This window comes from Xenopus laevis, chromosome 6L, assembly GCF_017654675.1.
Source record: "Xenopus laevis strain J_2021 chromosome 6L, Xenopus_laevis_v10.1, whole genome shotgun sequence".
Taxonomy (NCBI): domain Eukaryota; kingdom Metazoa; phylum Chordata; class Amphibia; order Anura; family Pipidae; genus Xenopus; species Xenopus laevis.
Window position 1 is genome coordinate 111,068,230 of NC_054381.1, and position 20,661 is coordinate 111,088,890.

Here is a 20,661-nt window from a genome sequence, read left to right on the forward strand (position 1 = left end):
GATATGTGGGGAGATGAGCAATCGATACAGCATATCTGACATACCAATATCCCTGCTAACTGGCTTCATTGTATTGCATATAAAGATGCTATTTACCAACCAATCAGGGGTGACAGACTGCAGACCCAACGTGGAAGAATGCTGGGTGGCTTAGCTTCTGATCAAAAATGCTGGTTAGAGCTTTAGTTATCCTAATGCATTAGAACCGTGGTCTCTAAACTTTGGAACTTCAGTTCCAGTACAGCGATCTGCTTCTGCACTTAATCATGAATGTAAGAAATAGCTGCTGGTTACTAGACATGATTATTACATGTCATAGCATTTCTCAGGTGCCTCGTCTGCATAATGTTTTGCAAATTCATCATACAGTGTATCAGAGGTGCTGGTAAATAATTCTATTCCATATATATTTTTTGCAATGGTTTCCCAACTGGATATTTATTCTTACAAAGCGTCTCAACTCCAAGGCGTTGCTCTGTGTTCTTTTTTTATTTATTTTTTTAATCTCTCTAAGAGATGATCAATCTTAAGACTGTTTTAAACAATCATGTTGTGTGTTTGGGCAGTTTAAAACAGAGGCACAAAGAGGAAAGGGAAGGCTGCTATTTGATTGACAGCAGTAGCTCTCAGTGCAACTTTAGGAGGGGACAGGCACACTCACACCATAACATACACAATTTTCCAAGGGGATCTCTGACTGAAAATCAAAGAGCATATGTAAAAGATATTTGGTACTGTATCTCAAAATGTATAAACAAATGCATGAACTAGTCCCTGCAAAAGTATTTGGGATCTTTAAAGAAGACTCATCAATGCTGTGATGCAACCAATAATTGTCGTTAGTGCAGTGGAGTAATGCAAGATAGGAACAAATGAAGACATCTTAATTCACAAATACTATTCCTGTTATTCGAACATCTTTGCTACCGAAACAGAACTGGCAGGTCAGCATCATTAGACAACACAGCAGAGAAAAACTACATATGTACCTTCAGCCTTTGCATGATGGCTTCCAGCATCCCCCAATAGGGTTCCAGAGCTCTTGTTAACTTTCAGAATGAACAGTACATAAACATCAAAGTTCTAGACAGTACTAGCTCATTTTTACTCTCTGCATTCCTTGGCTGCACACACATTTTCCCCAACACTTCTCTCATTCATATACATTGCTTTCAGCCAAAATATATCCTTAATTTTTTGAAGACAGTGTTGGTATAAAAGGCAAAAGCCTGATGTAATATCTGATTTTCAGCCTTCACAAAAGCCAACACTTTAACGAGGACTTGCAGACTTTTAATGTCAACTGTCAATATCAAACACACCATTGTTTACAAATAAAGCATTTAGTAATGGCACAAAGATGGTGGGGCATTGTCAGGACAACATTGCCTCCTGCACAGGTGAAAATGTCTGAAAATACCTTTCATTATGGATTATTAGAATTTCCAAATTCTTGCCAGTACTGTCACATGCAAAAATGCCTGACTCTGAAAACACAATGGCACAAGGGGACATAGATAGCGTTTTGCCAACCCCCCCCCCCCCCCCGGTGATTTATCTCACTGGGGGAGGAGGACAAAAAGCTATAAATCGTAATTTTCATTTTGAATGTGAATTGCTACAGTTGTGCCTGTCCTCCTTAAAAGAGATTCTGTCACGAATTAATGGTGTAGTTTTTATTTCTAAATTACACTGCAAATAATTTACTCTACAATATCAAATTGAATTCCTGAACCAACAAGTGTATTTTTTTTTATTTATAATATTGGTGTGTATGCAGCCATCTCAGGTCATTTTGCGTGGTCCTGTGCTTTCAGAAAGAGTCAGCACTTTAGGATAGAAGGGCTTTCTGGCAGGCTGTTTCTCCAACTCAATGTAACTGAATGTGCCTCAATGGGACTTGGCTTTTTACTATTGAGTGATGTTCTTCAATCTAACAGGCAGCTGTTATCTTGTGTTAGGGAGCTATTTGGTTACCTTACAGGCTGCTGGGGGGGGGGGGGTGATCTCACTCCAACTTGCAGTACAGCGGTAAGGGTCAGGGCACACAGGCAGAATTGGGGAGATTATTCACCCGGTGTCAAATCTCCTCTTCTTCGGGGTGACTAATCTCCCCAAACTTCCTGCCGGCTAAAATGGAAATCACCAGCCGGCAGGAAGGCAGGGGAGGCAGTTTGGGGAGATTAGTCGGCCTGAAGAAGAGGAGATTTGTTGCCGGTCGACTAATCTCCCCAAATCTGCCTGTGTGCCCTGACCCTAAAGAGTGACTGAAGTTTATCAGAGCACATGACTGGGGGCAGTTGGGAAAACAGGATTTTTGATACTCACCGTTAAATCCGTTTCTCTGTAGTCGAAAGGGGGACACAGGGACGATGGGGGTTAAGCTCCACCCTCCAGGAGGCAGGACACTTGAATAAAAATTAAGGGGCGTGCCCTGTTGGGCTTAACCCCGCACACCGTGCTCTAGTCTTCAGTTTGTCCCAAAGACTTTGCAACCAGAACATTATGAACATAACCATAACTAAACGCAAGCCAAGGTAAACCAGGGTCTATCCTGGAACAAAACATGGTTAAGCTCGTCCTAATGGGCGGGAAGCCCTGTGTCCCCCTTTCGACTACAGAGAAACGGATTTAACGGTGAGTATCAAAAATCCTGTTTTCTCTGTCGTCTTAGGGGGACACAGGGACGATGGGGACTTAACAAAGCAGTCCCGGAACAGCAGGGTGGGAACGAGCTTAGACACATTGGTGTGAAAACTGAAAACACTCTTGACCAAGGTAGGCCTTGGCTGAGGAAAGAGTGTTGAGTCTGTAATTTTTAATGTATGCACCGAAATAGGTGACTGTCTTGCAGATGTGGCCCAGTAAGTCACAGATACACCACGCCTAAGAAGTTCCCACTGCTCTAATATAGCGGGCTCGGATACCTTCTAGTGGTGACCTTACTTGTATGATATGCTTGATAGAGCGTTAATCTGATGAACTTGGCAATGGGATCTTGGAAGTTACCTGACCTCTTCAAGTCCCGCTGGTATGATGAGAGTTTGCGAACGGTGTAAGAATTTGACTAATTCATGCACCCACGGAGTGCTCTGACTACGTTGTCAGTAGAAGCTGGGAGCGACGACGGTACTAAAATCTCCTGATTTAATGAAGGAGGAACTACCTTGGTATAATGAAGGAACTGTACGTACTAAGCCTTATCTTCGTGAAAACCAGAGAAGCTGGATTACAGAATTGTGCCCTCAGCTCATATATACACTGTCATGGTTGGTGAAATGCCATCAGAAATGCCACCTTGAAGATGAGCCAATTTAAAAGATTGAGTTCAGAGACTAAATGCTGGTTCCAGTAAGCCTCGAGTACCAATTAAATCCCAACCTGCGACCGGTGGGCGAAAGGGACGGAGCTGTGTGTGCTACTGCATGCAAAAATGCACAATTTCTTCCACCGCTAACTGATGCTGGAACATAAGATAGCACAGACACCGTACCTTCAGAGAGCTAGCTGTAGACTCCTCTGCAAAATGATGATATCCTTGGAATGACAAGTTCCAGGAAGATCAGCCTTCTTACACCAGTTTAAGTATGAGTGCCACATGTACTAGGATCTCGCGGAGTTGATTAGTGTGCCTTGATCACTCCAGATATAACTTCCACCGCTCGCCCATGCCTTTACCAGGTGAGCGACTCAACAGCCATTCCGTCAATGTGACTAGACCCGGACTGAGATACATTTTGTGCCTTGTCGCGGAAGCTCTGGGCTGCCCTCTCGTCAGATAGGTTGTACCAACCACCTCTCCTGCAAGTTCGCAGCTCATATCGTCCGAGGCCAGTAAGGACCTACCACAAAAAACCCCGTGGTGATACCTGTCTGAACTTCTAGAAGACCCGAGGAGCATAGGGAGAACAGGGAAGTGTACGATAGATCGAACTAACAGCACTGAGTCGTGGCGTCCACTCTCGTTGTCAGTGTGTCTTGATAGCAAGTGAGAATCTTGAAAGTTGTCTGTTGGTACTGTAAGCCATTAGATCTATTGTGATTGTCCCCAAATATTCACAAGTTCCGTGAATGCCTCTGGGTGAAGTGGAGCTTCACCCAGCACACCTGGTTATGTCGGAGGAAGTTAGCTTTAGTCTTGGGCATTCTAGGTAGGTGTATGGCTAATAGTCTTACAAGGCTGTCTGGCAACCAATCTCAGGATTTGTCGAACTTCTGCTAGAGCTGCTCTGCTGCGCGTTCCTCCCTGCGGATTTATCTAAGCTGCTGTGGACTCGTCTTCACTCTAGACCTGCACCAGCTTTGCTTGTATATGATGTGCCCATCTGTTTAGTGCCATTTTTTACAACTCGTAACATCAAGATGTTGATCGTCGGTATGAACTCCTTGTGCAGACAGGTTGTTCTATGATGCATTCCAGCCTTGCAGACTGGCATGTGTGGGTAACACATTCCAATTCGGAGTCTCCCGTGACTGCTGTATGGTTAGGTTGTTCGGCTGTAACCACCACTGGATATCTTTTCTTGTCAAAACAAGTTGATGATTCTGGACAGAGAATCCCCTTTCCTACGGACTCAACTCGCCTGAATGGCCGCAAGTGTATCTATGCGATGTGACACTTCACTGGCCGGGACCATAGGCCCCAGCTCTCTCATCGCTAAGAGACTTTTTGGTCTCTGATTGGACAACAGTGAACGGATTTGACCTCTGACCTTGCCCTGCTTGCCCCGTGGGAGACATAAGGACTGTGTGATTGTGTTGATTGTAGTCATAGAATTAGCATCTGATGGTCGGGTTGTAATTTGAAGCCTCTACCATATGAAGGCCCACTGGAATTCCCGAGTATCGGAATGGTTTGGATACTGAACCCTCCTAGCTTTGTCTTCCGACCTGGCCTTAAGTAAAAATCGGCCATGTGGAGGAAACTGAACTCCACTGCAGTCGCAAGGTCGCTGCTGATACTGCCATCAGATTAGTGAATACACGAAGTGCGATGAGAGAAGACCAAACAAGTGCTACCAACTGGTAGTGACGATTCTCAAGGCACTTCAAAGATACCCCTAGAGAGGGGCCATATTGGAACATGCATGTATATACCTCCTGGATATCTACTGACATCATTAATTGCACTTGCTCCATCTCTCGAATCAGGGAATGTAGGGTTTCCATTTTGAACCAAATGGGACGGATGAGCTATCTCAATTGTTTGAGACCAAAACACGGTCTGAAGAGGTCCATTCTTCTTAGGAACTATGAATGTTGGTGTAAAACCATCAGAGTGTGGTACCTTTACAATAGTTCCAGACTGCTCCATCCTGTAATAATTGAAAGAGCTTGTGCTTTGTTGGAGTGCCATAGCACTCTGGGTAACATGAGTCTAGAAGTTATGAGTTGTGAAGTCTAGGAGTTAGCCTTCTTGCACACTTTGTTGACTCATGCATCCAAAAAGTGGAGACTTCACCTCCCAGAAGGTCAGGTTGTTATTGAAGTAACTTGCCCCCTATGTGATCCCTGATTCTGGAGGGGATGACCCGTCATGAAGAAGTTTTGTCCGCTGTAGACTAGATATGCACCAAGGCCTCTAGAATTCTTTCATACCTTGCTGATCCTAAAGATCTGGATCTAGCTCGTGCCAGAAGAGTAAGGTTGAGCAATGATTTACTCACGTTCTTCTCCAAATAACCATTGCCCTAGGAATGGAGTGACGTTGGAGATCTCTTGAATGAAGGTCTGACTGACAAGTCTTTGAGCTGTAATGATTTTCCCACAGCAACGGACAGAACTGAAATGCGGGCCATACTTTGAGAAGTATGCGAAATTACATAAGTAATCGATGCATCTGCTATCTCTGGAGTGGCTTACACTCTCGATCATACGAGTCAGATATGAGTCGATCAAGTTTGAAAGACGATGGACACCCAGCGGATACCAGACATGGCCGTAATGCTGACACGGAAGATAATTAGCTTTTAACAGCCCATTATCGTCCGTCGGATTCCTGAATGCTGCCGCCATTCGTCACTGGCAAGTAGTAATTGTGACAGTCTGGATAGCAGAGCCTCCACTGCTAAGGGGATTGACTACAGTGTACCAGATCCTTTGGAATTAAAATGACAACTTCTTTATAGCTTGGAATTTTCTCTTGGGAGTATTCCATTCCCCTTGTATTATGTCAGGCAGCTGTTCATGTGAATAAAGAACAATTTGTGGTTGAATAGCTTTTGTGCTGTGCCTTGCTATTCAGCTGTTTATGAGATATTTAGAATCTCACGTACACCTTTATTATTCCGCCAGAAATTTGGAAGGTGATTTAATTTTTTTTTTTTTTTTTGGATGACTTGTCCCGCATTTACAGTAATGTCATCATTGGAACTGTCCAAAAGGGGCAGCCAAATGAAAGGCAGATGATGGACTTCTGGCACCTGCCCTACCATCACTCTCGAAAGTAGGTTAAAGCACAGCGGAACAGAGCTGCTCAGGAGCTGAGTTTCTAGCGGATGTGGGAAACAACCCACAACCTATTGGACCAGTGTATCAACCAGGGGCTTGCACTCTACCGATTGACTATTTAGGAAGGCTCCTATCTTTTTTTTTTTTTTTTTTAAAAACCTTCCTAAATTAACAGTAAGGCAAGTAACCCTTGTACTAAGGAAGAAAGGAGTTGAATTGCCAAAAATGAGGCTTGTAGTTAAACGACACAGTCGCCTCCCGGTTCCTGTAAGAGAGTCTCTAATAGCACACCTTCAATTGGTAACGCTACTGGTGCCTGACTGAACAGCTGCGCACACAGTAGCTGGCACAAGGCGCATGCAATAAAGACCTGCGCTGTGGAGGGTACTCTCTCCTCCCCCGGCCCTTGTGGTAACCCACTGGCTTACCTTCTGCCATTTTGGAGCCCTTGTTGGTGATCAAGCGTGCATGAGGTTAGTAACCGATGCCCTTGTTTGCACCACCAGAACAAGCCATTATCATTGTGGCATCATTTGCTTAGCCAAAGATATCCGTGCGGCGCCCTTGTCTCTCGCAGCCTGCCGTTAATCTTTCAAAATGGCCGCTGGAACGCATCTGCGTTCCAGCGGCGCGCGGCAATGCAAAATGGCGCTAAACCTTCTGCTCCTCCTAAAGACGCTCACCTCTGCTTCCTCTCCTGCCGATAATAATGCTAGCAGCGCATTGGATACTGTCTGGTAACAATGGCATAGCCATCCAGGAGAGGGACTAGCCGGTACGGAGGCACTCATTGAGCGCTGTTCAGAGGAGAGAGGAGACGGACAAGGTTGGTCCTCCGACAACTGACTGAGGTTAACCCGCACCAGGGGAAAACTCTTAGGAGGGGTTGCAGGGAGGGAATTCTGCAGCAGAATGTCACCGCTGGAGCCCTCTGCCCATACTTACTAAGGATTTTCACCGGCCAGACCCTCTACCCTCCAGCGAGGCGCAGGCAACGTCTGGATGGTCGGTATAGCCTTCATGGCTAGAAATTGACCCCGGTGGGCTACTTCGTGTTGGGGGCTAACTGTAGAAGAGACAGGTAACCCTGCTCTTAGTATCACCCCGGGTGTCAGACAGGACTGACCGTAGAATCATCTATTTCCTAGATAGAGAGCGTAGTCCAACCTCCTGGTAGCAGGACACTTGAAAAACTGAAGACTAGAGCACGGTGTGCGGGGTTAAGCCCAACAGGGCACGCCCCTTAATTTTTATTCAAGTGTCCTGCCTCCTGGAGGGTGGAGCTTAACCCCCATCGTCCCTGTGTCCCCCTAAGACGACAGAGAAACAATATGTCTAGCTCTATGTCAGATTTCAAAATTAAATATAAAAAAATATTTTTGCTCTTTTGAGAAATGGATTTTAGTGCAGATTTCTGTTGGAGCAGCACTATTATCTGATAAAACATGTTTTCCCATTGACAGTATCCCTTTAAGGAAAGCATAATATTAAGTTTAACACAGACAAAACAAAATTTTGTTCCTGAACCTAAAATAGCCTATAAATGTATTCTCGTGTCAAGTGAAAACCGTCACGAATGCAAAACGCAAGGCAAAATCTGGTAAGTGCTGTCTAACTAAAATCTATAATGCAAGTGCATTTTGGCCACACTTTGCAATAAAGATCAAATTGTCAAATAATCTTACATAGGAAAACATAGAATAAATGTTTCTAACATGTCTGAAATGCAGAACCCTAGTGCTATTCGTAAAAAAATTCAAGACCCACTTATAGCCTTCAAAAGATTATAGCCTGTGAATGTGGGACAACAGCATTACCAACCCATTGCTTATGTAACAATTCTCTTGAAGTACCTTTAACATCAGGATCATCTATATGTGGTTCCAGATTTTCTATCATCTCTTCCAGCTCCTTCCTGGTAGCCATTGTGATATTGGGAGACCCTAAAGAGGATTCTTTCAGAACTAGTCTTTCAGGGCTGCACACTTCACTTTCTGACTGCCGCAACTCCAAATCGATATCAATATCAGGGATGGGAGTCCTCCAATAATGGAATGAGTTGTATAACTCTTGCTCACTAATAGTGCGGTTTCCAGTCTCTAAATCTGCCAATATATGTGCCTGTGTGCCAGGACAGTTCTGCTCTGATTCAACTGTAGACTCCAAAGGCAAAGTGCAAAGTGAAAGAATGTCATGCTGGTTAACAGTGCCCTTTGAAGCTCTATCTGATTCATCTTCTGTGTCTGCTTCTAACTGCACACTAAAATTAACAAGGCTATTGCTTGCAACACTGTCTTCTGTTGTAATGTCAGCATCCACAGAAACACTCTCATCGGTCGTATCCATGACCTGATTTGAATTACTGCAAAGAATAATAAAAAATAATCATAGTTTACATCAAAATACTTTTAACCCCCAACAGACAGTCAAAACAGGTTGTGTTTTATTAACCTTATTATACTTATTTTTATAGGATAAATAACCTAAATAAAAATATACCCTATGCAAACTAAACTTTAATAATCTTTTTAGCCTGTGTTTTACTTTTAGTATATGCAGTGGCAAGTTGCAACATTTTGTTCTAGAGTTACCAATTTAACTTAAAACCTAATACATGTACCAACCTCTCAACTGCTTCACTTGATTTTTCATTCATGTTGTTTGTACATTCTTCTTCCTTGAAATACTGTCCATAACTGGATGGGTTTGCAAATGTGGATATAAAGGGTCCTAGGGACTGAAAGGCAGCTTGGCGGACCTGCCAGAAAAATATATATAATGTCTATAAAGGTGCAATCCACTTTTATAAGGTAAAACTGAAACTTCTGCCCATTGAAAGGAGAACTAATCCATAAAAATTAATATGACTAAAAATGACATTTTATAAAATGAACCTATTGCATTAGTGTAAAATTTCAGCTTGTCAATAGCAGCAATGACCCAGAACTTCAGACTTGCCACAGGGGGTCACCATCTTGGAAAGTGTCTGCGACACACACATGCTCAGTGGGCTCTGAGCAGCTGTTGAGAATCTAAGCTTAGTCGTTGCAAATGATCAAAGCAGAAAATGAGTTGTAATATAAGTTGATGCTACAGGGCTGATTTTAAAATTCTGATGCTAGTTGCACTAGTTTCTGTGCTGCCATGTAGTAATTATCTGTATTAATTACTAATCAGCCTTATATTGTGACATTTATATTCTATGTATACTGTATATTTTGAGTCGGTCCCTAAGCTCTGTAACTGACAGCAGCACAGAGCATGTGCAGTGAATAAGCAAAAAGGAAGATGCGGAGCTACAGGGGCATCTTTGGAGGCGCAGATCATCTCTGCTAAAGGGCGGTGGTTACCTTGACCTCATTCAGAAGCCCAAAACATAATGTACAACATTTCTAGCCTGCTTTAGTTCTCCTTTAAGCATGGCTGTAGCAAAAATACACAATTTAATGGATGCAGTATATAAATAGCTTATTTGCAATGTGATCTCTCAATGGATACACCTTTTGGCTGAGGGCATATCGATGCTCTCATCTTGCGTTTTTTTGAAGCGGATTCGCGCTGTGCAGGCTTTTTATGTCGCTGTATACAAAAAAATTGTGTGCTTTGCATTATGAACAACAAAATATCTTCAGGGTCTTCCAAACATGCATATATAAATAACTATCAAACAAGCATACCCATCTGGAAGGGTCACTAATTAGGTTAATAAAGAGAGCAGACAACTTGGTTCGACGGAGTTCTTGAGACGTCGCACAGGAAACAGCCATGAAGCATTCAGCACAGGCTTTCCGGACACCCCAAACATTATCAGAACACAGTTGGAAAAACCGCGGTAACTAAACAAAATGAAAAACAGAATTTTAAAGCAGGATATTATTCATGTAAATAAACCTTATCTGCAAACTCAAGGCATTTTTCATGGTTATTAAACCATGTCAGCTGCCGAGAAATGTATCACATTGAAATATTTCAGAAAAAAAAAAAAAAGATAATTGACATTTTTTTTTGGTGTACTAAATAACCAAGCCGAAAAAGTGTTTGGAAGGTGAACTACCCACTTAAATCTTCAATGTTGTACAATTCACCAGGACCTTATAACAAGAAGCTCATCAGTAAAATGTTGAAGCTAAAACTTGCTTGTGTGCTTTGCTTTAAGGTCGCAAAGTGTCACATTTGGAGCAAAAAAGGAAGAGGGTTTTAATATCCTCCGCAAAATTTGCATTTGCTACATCATCATTCCATAACTACCTCCACCTGCATTTTACTCACCAGCATTTTCTCAGTTGCTTCCTGCCCAACAACACTGCTAATATCGCCAAAATTGGCTGCACAAACCTAAGACAGAAAGATACAAATATAGCTTATACTTAGGTTAAAAAGTATTCAGCAATGATACTATCTAGTTTGCAGCAATTTGTTTGAGGTGGGTGGGGGGAGGTTATATTCAGTGTTTCCAAAACTGAGGTTGTGGCTACACTGGCAACAAAGTCACCCTGAATTGCTGTTGCCAGTGTAGCCACAAACTGTTGCAGTTAACTCCGGTAAGAAGCTAGCTACACCAGAGTTGCCACCCATAGCTTGAGGGGGACACAGGAGGAGACACTATCTGTTCTGTAACATTGTCCAGTTCCAGTGGGATTATTATTCAGTGCTGGCCATAAGGAAACTGAATGCAGGAAAAAAAGTTAATTTCTTATTAAAAAAAAAAGATAGCACAAATGGTGCCAGAGCTGCTTTAAAGGGATACTAACACTTAAAATAATTCCTAAAAATATTATAGTATATTAAAACTTGCCTATTGGTCAAGGATGTCCAAAAGGTAGATCGGGATCTACCAGTAGACATTTAGCTGGTGATCAGTAGATCTCAAGAGCTTGTCTAAATCACCCTCCTATTTCATGATTTTCTTTCAGATATTTATTATGTTAAGGTTACATAAATAGCCGTTTGCTTAATAATGATACATACATTTTCTCATAAACCAATATATAAATAATATTTTACATGGAACAGAATGCTAATAATGCTTTTATGGATGAAGATCATAATGGAACAACATCACTAAAGTAGACCTTGCATTAGTAAAGTATGGGCACTCCTGCCACAGGTCATGTTTCACATTTTTGGATAGGTCTGCTTTTGTATGTAATTGTTACTTGAACTATCTAAGCCTGACTGTTTTGCCAACCTGACTGTCTCTTCTTAACCTGTCAGCTGTAGCTTCAACTAGACTACTATATTCTGCTGCACAAATATGGCAGCCCGCTCAGAGAAACAGGAGAATCAGGTCAGGAACATACTTTTATGGCAAAATTCTAAATTGCATGCAAATATAATGTTATGATAGATATAAAAAATATCTAATTTCTTGTGTCAGTATAAATGGACAAAAGTATCTACTAGAAATGGAGAAACTGGAAGAGAGGTCTCGCGGTTGGTAAGCACTTTTAGCTTTGCAGTGAAATATTCTGCTTTATTTAATCTAAGAACATATCTTTTGTTGACAAGCTAGATTTAATACATTCTTTAATCTAGAAAATGCTCCCAAAAGGCACTATTTGAATTGAAAAAAATGGAATGTTTTCTTTTATATAATTATAAAAATTATATATTCTTATTATACAGTCTACTATCTACCTTGCTAAAAAGAAAAACCTACATATTTTCAGCCCTATTAGAGGACTGTCTTACAAGAGATTAGAAAAGAAACAGATTTCTCTTTTAAAGGGACACACCTTTCGAACATGAAACATTCGGCAGTCACAGCACATTTCACAGAATCGTGGGAGGATCAGCCTCTCGGTGATATCTTTTCCCACCATTGATGCCATTTTACACATAATCTAAGGGGAAAAAACAAACACTAAAGCAAGTGTTCTAAAAACAAGGAAATCAGATTGGTGGGGCCCCTAGTAGCTAACCTGTAAACCCTGGCTGGTATACCATGTCTTTAAAAACCTTGCTGGTCCTGGCAGTTTTCTTTGGAAGCATTTTACTTGGCTCCAACTCTGCACAAGTGCAATAATTCTACTAGACTGGCTCATGCACAGTACTGCTCCCTTCTAAATTCACTCTATTGTGCATGTGCCTCAAGGAACCACTAAGAAAGGAGTCAAAATGTTGCGTCTGCAACTCCAAAGAAAACTAGAGTAGCAAGAGTTAAAGAAGCACAACACTGGCCAGCACTTACAGATTAGCAATTGTGGTTGCTGCCTTATAAGTTTTCACCTCCAACTTTCTGGGCCTGTCCTCTAATACAAATGTACTGGAATAATGTAGTTGGGATTTTGTCAAGAAAACATAAATTGCCACAAATTATAATTTCTTCCTATGTATAAAGTATTACAGAGGACATAGCCTAAAAAATAACAGGAAAGCACACTACATTGTTCTATGACAAAAAGAAAAGACCCTTAAGAAACGGGGAGTTCTGGCTTTGACTAGTAAAGCAAACAACCTTCCTAATTAAGCTTATAAGGCATAAATATATATAACATATATTACAAAAAAAAAACACAAAGATGTCTATCAGCTAAGACCATCTGAAGTATTATTAGTCAGTTGCATCTCATCAGAAAATACAACATTGCTGTATTAACAGCATACCATGTACTCAGAAATTAGAAAGTGTCATTTAACTTACTGCCACGGCTTCAGTCTTGACATCATCATTGCTATCAGGGGCAGTAAGCTCAATTAGGACAGGGCACACTTTACTCTCAACATCAGACCTCTCTATAAGCTCCTGTTCAAGCAACACCAACAAAGCTGCTTGGCTAGTCTTTCGAACCTAGAGGAATGTGAACAATATAAATGTAAACAAAGAACTTTACATCCTTTCATTTCTATAGTTCAAGCTCCAACATTCAAAATCCTGTGCAAATTAAAGGAGAAGCATCACTTTAAGTCTTTTTTTGGTATCTTACATGGATTATAATGACATTTTAAGGTTGGACCTCATTTATTTTTATATATAAAAAGCAATGTAATTTTGCTAAAAGTCAGCCTTATCCACAGGCTGCAAAGCACCATAACCTAGAATATGCAAATTTGATTTTTAATACAGAACTTTTTCATTCAGCAGGGGTAACTATAAATTATACATTTTAGTTAATGTCTGGTACATGATATTTAAATATAACTAGGAATGGATAGGCTAATCTAGTTGTTATGGAATAACATTTACTGAAAGCGTCTAGTAGGGAGAAGAATGTTGGGAATGAAGGTCTGCAACATATCAAGTGGTAAACCTTGCCATTTCTTTATATAATTTCCTTATATAGGCGATCCCTTTGCCTACGCTAGGTTCATGGAGACATTTCATGACAGGTCAATAAATCGCATATCTATCTGCATTTAAAATGTGGGGGAAAACGAAATAACGCACCTGATTATTCTGGTCAGCAAGGTATCGAACTACAATAGGCAGAAGGTATTTGGAAAAAGCATGTGGAATAGAAGGTCGGTTCTCTTGGCAAAACATTGCAAGGTGAGGCACTTGTTCCATAAGTTCAGCACGCACAGTGGGCTCTGTTTAAAAATATTCCCGGAGAAAAGCATTTTATTTTTTATTTCTTTTAATAGCAAACATTTAATGTCAAAGAAAAAAAATCTGCTATATATGGTTTATAATAAAAAAAATCATTACATGCTGCTTTATAAGCATTATATTTTATATAATGCCAATACATTCTTCAGGGTTTGTTCATTTACATTCTTCCCAGTGGAGTATAATGCAAGGTTCCCATCACCATGTGTATACACGAACACACACACAGGTATAGGATTCGTTATCCAGAAACCTGTTATCCAGAAAGTTCAGAATTATGGAAAGGCCATCTTCCATAGACTCCATTATAATAAATGAATCCAAATTTTTAAAAATGATTTTCTTTTTCTCTGTAATAAAAAAACAGTACCTTGTACTAGATCCAAACTAAGATATAATCAAACCCTATTGGAAGCAAAACCAGTCTATTGGGTTTATTTAATGTTTACACAATTTTCTTGTAGACATGGTATGAAGAGCCGAATTATGGAAAGATACTTTATCCGTAAAACCCATAATTGCCACAAAATATGCATTTGCTAGTTACATTACTTTAATGCATACCTGAATCCTCTGACAACTTTGTTACTCTTTCTAAAACAGCAATACAATCCTTCTCATCTTCACGGACTTCTTTCAAGGTATCCAGCAGACTTCGGGCAACCATTTGTCTAAACAAAGCAGGTAGGAGGGGGAAAAAAAACCACAAGAGCAATAATAATGTACTTCAAGCACAAAAGATACACAAGCATTCAAATAAACAAAATACAATGAAATTAGTTGGTTACGTCTACTATATGAACATGCAAAAAATGCATACATTAATTCCTTTTCATGTATCTACTTTAATACCCACAAACTGAACCCCTCACCCATCATTTTTAAAAAGAAATGACATGCATTTTGTCAAAACTAAAGGATCAGCATTTAAAATGCTTTTGCATGTCAGCAACACATATTTCCTCTTCTTTCATTACCACAGTTTACAGAAAGAGGTCTAAACATTTGTGCATATTTAAAACAAGCGGCACACTGCCAAGAATGTTTAGTCAAGGTCAAATCACTAAGTGCAAGCGTGTTCCAACTTCAGATTAATAGCTAACTCTGGGTGCTATGCTCTAAATTTGCCACTTCATTTTGATCATGCCAATCAATTTTTATTCAGGAACACAAATTAGAGTAGCTTGAGGATAAATGTCTGACATCCAGCAGTGTACAATGCGTTCGGGGTATATTTATGTTAACATTTAAATCTGCAAAAAATAAACACCACAAAATTTAATCTGCTTGCTCCTAAAGTAGATGTAATAGAATAAAAAACACGCACAAAACCTTGACAACCATTAGTATTCCATTGCAAAAGTGCTGCCCTTCTTCCATGGTTATTAACAAATGTCAGTCATTAACACAGTTCCAAAGAGAATGATAATAGGATTGACGCAAGGCTTTGCTACTGGGCAAAGTCCAGATAGGTTGGAGTACTATTGACAATTTTGCTGTAGCCTGACTTTGCTTTGCCAACTACTATTCCAATCACTTTTCAATTAGAAAAATCATTTTTTTATTTTTACTTTTCCCCTTGACAAAGGATTGTGCTTAAACATAGAAGTGATTTTCCCAAGAGTATCCACTTTCTGGTAGTCTTTTCTCTCTGCACCCACATATTTTTTTCTGCCTGTCTATATTGTATAATGTAAGAGAGAGAGTGAGTGTGTGTAAGTGAGTGTGTGTAAGTGAGTGTGTGTAAGTGAGTGTGTGTAAGTGAGTGTGTGTAAGTAAGTGTGTAAGTGTGTGTGTCTATATATATTTTTTTGGGGGGGGGGGGATTTGGCTGAATCCAAGTATCTGGCTGAAGCAAATCTGAACCCTTAAAACCATTTGATTAAGGAGATCAAAAATGTAAACGTAATGAAAATGTTTGCCTTCTACTTCTGTACACTAATTTGCTGATGCAAATAAGAGTTTCGATTCAGGATTCTGACAAATCCTTCCTAAAAATATGGATTCATTGCATCACTTATCTACATTGAATTTATGTTTGTGTGTGTAATTCTGCTGAGTGTGCCCTCAATTGACTAGATTTATTTGCTTTGCCCCCCTAAGCCTGACGCCACTCACAAGACCATACTTAAAAGGTAGTCTTGCTGAGCGACATATTATAAAAGCATACCTGTTAAATATATTCTCACTTGAAGCGTATTTGTCCAATCTTCCAAGGGGGGTCAACATTTCATCTTGCGAGACAAAGTCGAGGGCTGAAGGTATAATAATCACATCAGACTCTGAGTTGTAGTCATCCACACCAACTATTAGAGACATCAGAAGCAAGGCTTGTAAATCAAATATTTCAGAACAAAATTCAAGGAACTGATGAGTACAGATATCTCCCAAAGTTATCTAGGGGTAAAGGTCAGCAGAGGAAGCTTAAACACTTACACCATACATTTAAAAGTAAAATCTGAAAAGGAACAGTAAGATCTAAAACAAGATGCTCCCACTCCAGTAATAAGTTAATAAATGTAGAATTGCATTAAAAACCAATTCCAAAAGAATGCATGCTACTAATAATTAAGGACAGAAAATCAGGGAGCAATGATGAAGGCCAAAATACAGTAAGCAGTAGATGCTATGATTGTTTTGATCTTTTTCAAGTGCATAAAATTATTGAAATGGCAAAAATTATTGCAAAGAGCTGCCAATACAGGACGGCACTATCATATTATATGAACTCACACTGTAACATCATTAACCTGCCAAGCTTCTGCAGCCTAAACCCTTTATATTGGCCATTTCTCACAAAATAAATGCATTTATAAATGGAGAAGAATTTCAAGCTTCAGAGCCCAAATCTGTTTGGTGTTATTTGAATGCAGCATTTATGTACAGTTTCCACACTAGCTAGTATAAAAGGCTCTGACCACTTTGATCATGAGGTCCAGATCCACAGACCCAGCCCAATGGCTTGGTAAGCAGAATTATTAATTAACAAAGCCTACGCTTTAAGGGTAAAGCTGGCCATAGATGCAAAGATAACATTGTACCAAACAACGGTTCATGCTATTTTCAGACGGCATGTGGATTGTCCTGACATTTTTCGTGCCAGGGTGATTGGTCATTCAGTCGATTGGATGTGTACAAGCAGGATCAGCACACTCAGTTGTGATAATGTTGTCATTTATTCCACAAAAAGAAGCATTTTATCCGATGTTTCGGTCCCACGTGCAATATAAAAACCCACCCTACATATGCTACCTTCCTTTACCATATTACAATAAGCTAAATATATTAGGCGCTTGCCTATTTAGCAATTATCCTAATGCAAGGACAGTTGCACACGATTATCAAGTTTGAAATTTGTGGACTTGCAATTGCATTTCACATGAATGCAAAAGTTTTTTTTAAAAAATTACTTACACAAACACTAAGTTTGCAAGGACTGTTAAAAGGTTGAACTTGAAGGACATGCGTCTTTTTTCAACCAAACTTACTATGTTACTGGCTGCAACACACAGGGAGGTTGTATTATTTATTTAAAACTTGGTAAACCTGGAGCTATGCAGCCACAAACTGTAAGACATAACTTGTTATTCTTAAAATGTATAAAGGACTAACACTTGAAAATATCAGTGAATGTGTTCGATGTTACCATAAGTAGGAATATATGCAGCTCTCAAGAACAGACATGTTTCAGTCCTGAAGCATGAGTCAGACAATTAAATGAATCTATAGGACAGCTGAGCAGACTCCTGCACGTTAAATACAAACAGGAGATGCAATGACTAATTTGGACAAATCTTGAAATTGTGTAGAATCTTTTGCAGGGCAACTGCTCAAACAACTTTCTTTTAACCTCCAACTTACTCCAAAATAATTAATAGCTGAACGGGGGCCTCTATATTATTGTATAGGGTTGCTGGTGGCGGGAAGTGGCACAGCAGTCATTTGCTATTAAGAGTCATTAATAGCAAATGAGCGTCTTCAGTTTGTAAAAAAATGTATATACAGGTATGGGATCTGTTATCCGGAAACCCGTTATCCAGAAAATTCCGAATTACGGAAAGGCCGTCTCCCATAGACTCCATTATAATCAAATAATCCAAACTTTTAAAAATGATTTCCTTTTTCTCTGTAGTAAGAAAACAGAAGCTTGTACTTGATCCCAACTAAGATATAATTAATCCTTATTGGAAGTAAAACCAGCCTATTGGGTTTATTTAATGTTTATATGATTTTCTAATAGTCTTAAGATCCAAATCAAGGAAAGACCCAGGTCCCGATGATTCCGCATAATAGGTCGTGTGTGTGTGTGTGTGTGTGTGTATATATATATATTCAGAATCCACTAATAATCCATCAAAAGGTATTGTGGAAGCGTGCAACTGCAGCATGCCCCTAAGATTCAGTACTATAACAAATTGTAAAGATGTACACGCACCTTCAAAAGTGAATTCAGTTTTTTTAAAATGTAAATGTGCATTTATGCAATGTCAGCATAGAATTCACTTTGTAACTATTAATAGAAATTAGGGCATTACAAAATCTTGCATCATTGGGTGCAAAGAGGTCTGGAATACTTGGTTGTGAGGTCTAACAAATTAGGTGTCAGTTCACAGAAATGCTTAATACAACTGTCTCACTGTGTACATTTTCCAACACCATGGCCCATGCACTTATGAATAAACCAGCTTACCCAGTCTTCAGACATATGCAAAATAATCTTACTTTACAAATAGTAATATGGGTTGAAGACAAGTCCATTGGGTTCAACCTTTTGGTCCAATATCCCTGATTAACTGATCCAGAGGAAGGAATGCAAAAAACAAAAAAAAACCCTTCTGAAGCCTTCCTGATTCCAAGATGACAACTGGACCAGTCCCTGGATCGACTTTTAAAAACTCTGTAAAGTGCGTTAAATGAATAAAAACTGCTCGGTGCTCAAAAACAGGCTGTGTCTCAATTATCAAACTACCTTTTCCAAACATACCAATGATTGTGTTGTACTGCTACAAATCTGCATCTTATCAGCAAGATTTATCATTGGTGAAAAACTGAAGCGCCAAACATCAATACTCACCTTGGTTACATCAAGTGCCAAAACAGTTATACTGACAGTTTGTATGAATTATTTACATGCTTGGCTAACTCTGAAATGGACAATATCTTTTGTCACCAAACACTAACAAATAATCAATCAAAACAAGATTGCTTAAAACCCAGCGTGAGTTTTTAAATCATGTTTTTTCCCCTACATGCTTATGCCAAAACAAAGTGCGACTTACATCCATCTATTTCCTCCTGCACATCCTCCTGGAACAGCGAAAGATCTGAAAGATGCAGAGAATAAAATGAAAGCATGAACAGCAAACAGCTAGTAATCCTAGTCGCTAAGTTTGCAATACCAGAAACCTTTACGTCTGTGTGCAATGAAGACCATTTTCCAATAACTTTAGCTTACAATTCAGCACATGAAAAGTAACCATCAATGGATACATTTTATCAGTTGGTTAGTAAATACAACCATATTCAATGTTTACATTTGTGTGGTACAGTCACCAAACCTGAAGAGCAAAGTCTTAAATTAACGCAAGCTACATCCTGACCAACATGCATAAAGTTTCTACTTGGTTTTGTAGAGAAATCAAGAAAATATATAAATGGGTTACATTGGCACTGTCATTGCTGGTGATGCAGCAAACTGCTGATATTCTGCACATCAAACCCGCAGACCATCAGCAACTGTTAAGATGAATGGAAATCAAACTACAATTCCCATAATGCCAAGAGATGATATGCTGCACCCTCCACACACATTATTGTAAACACAAAACATTTGACTAGACAAACAGACCTAAACTTGAAATTCCTGCATCTTAAAAGGTTCACCTTCAAGCAAACTAGTTGTTTTCCGATAGATCATCAGAAATAATGACTTTTTACAATTACTATTTTCTATGTGTCACCATTTTTATAATATTGAGGTGAAAAAAAAAGTATTTTTTCACCTTCTAAAGCAGATCTGGAAGGGGGTCGCTGACTCCTAAAATGTTCTAAATTGATACATTTCTTATTTTTGTCCCCACTGAGCAGAATCCCTGGGTTTCATTACAGGCAGTAATAAAAGATACAATAGTTGCTAATACTCCAGAGATGCTGCTGAGAAATGTATCAACTAAATGTTGCAAAATTGTAACAGTTTAGAGTCTGCACCTGAATTACTGAGCTGCCAGACTCAAACACCACAGACACGAACATTGAACTTTACACTTCGATTTTGGAAAAACAGTAAAAAAAAAATAAAAGATGGAAAGTAATTGAAAAAAGTCTTTATTTCTGGGGAACAATCTGAAAACAGCTGAACTGAAAAAACAAGTGTTTGGAAGGTGAACAACCCGTTTAAATGTATCCTGTGGTTATAAGCACACAATTACTTATATCAGGATGTCCAAAAACTGCCCCCTAAGCTGTTGCTGATGTAGTAAATGAACAAGCAGCCCAGAGAAGAACAGCAGTACGGGGGGCTGGGTACAAGAAGTCCCTGAGGTATATATTAAAATAGGCGGAGAACCCCTGTACAGTACAATGTGTTATGGCCACTTTTATTGACTTTTTCCCCTGTTAGGCCACTTCCTGTTGTTGGAGGGCCAGAATGGATTCCCTCTCTA

General features: G+C 39.7%; 1 protein-coding gene across 4 annotated transcripts in view; it reads right to left on the reverse strand.

Annotated features, from left to right (window-relative positions):
- ppp4r1.L (protein phosphatase 4 regulatory subunit 1 L homeolog) overlaps positions 1-20,661 on the reverse strand; it is a 30,621-nt gene that overhangs the window by 9,174 nt on the left and 786 nt on the right. For 3 of the 4 annotated variants that reach the window (XM_018267892.2, XM_041566363.1, XM_018267889.2), the window contains exons 2-11: positions 19,279-19,323; positions 16,170-16,305; positions 14,564-14,670; positions 13,838-13,980; positions 13,094-13,240; positions 12,186-12,293; positions 10,720-10,785; positions 10,128-10,286; positions 9,075-9,208; positions 8,304-8,812 (exon numbers count right to left, since the gene is read on the reverse strand). In XM_018267892.2, the coding sequence (XP_018123381.1) occupies positions 8,304-8,812; positions 9,075-9,208; positions 10,128-10,286; positions 10,720-10,785; positions 12,186-12,293; positions 13,094-13,240; positions 13,838-13,980; positions 14,564-14,670; positions 16,170-16,228 (1,432 nt within the window). In that variant the 5' untranslated portion in view covers positions 16,229-16,305; positions 19,279-19,323. The remainder of the gene's footprint in view (positions 1-8,303; positions 8,813-9,074; positions 9,209-10,127; positions 10,287-10,719; positions 10,786-12,185; positions 12,294-13,093; positions 13,241-13,837; positions 13,981-14,563; positions 14,671-16,169; positions 16,306-19,278; positions 19,324-20,661) is intronic. The other variant, XM_018267891.2, reaches the window with a different exon arrangement.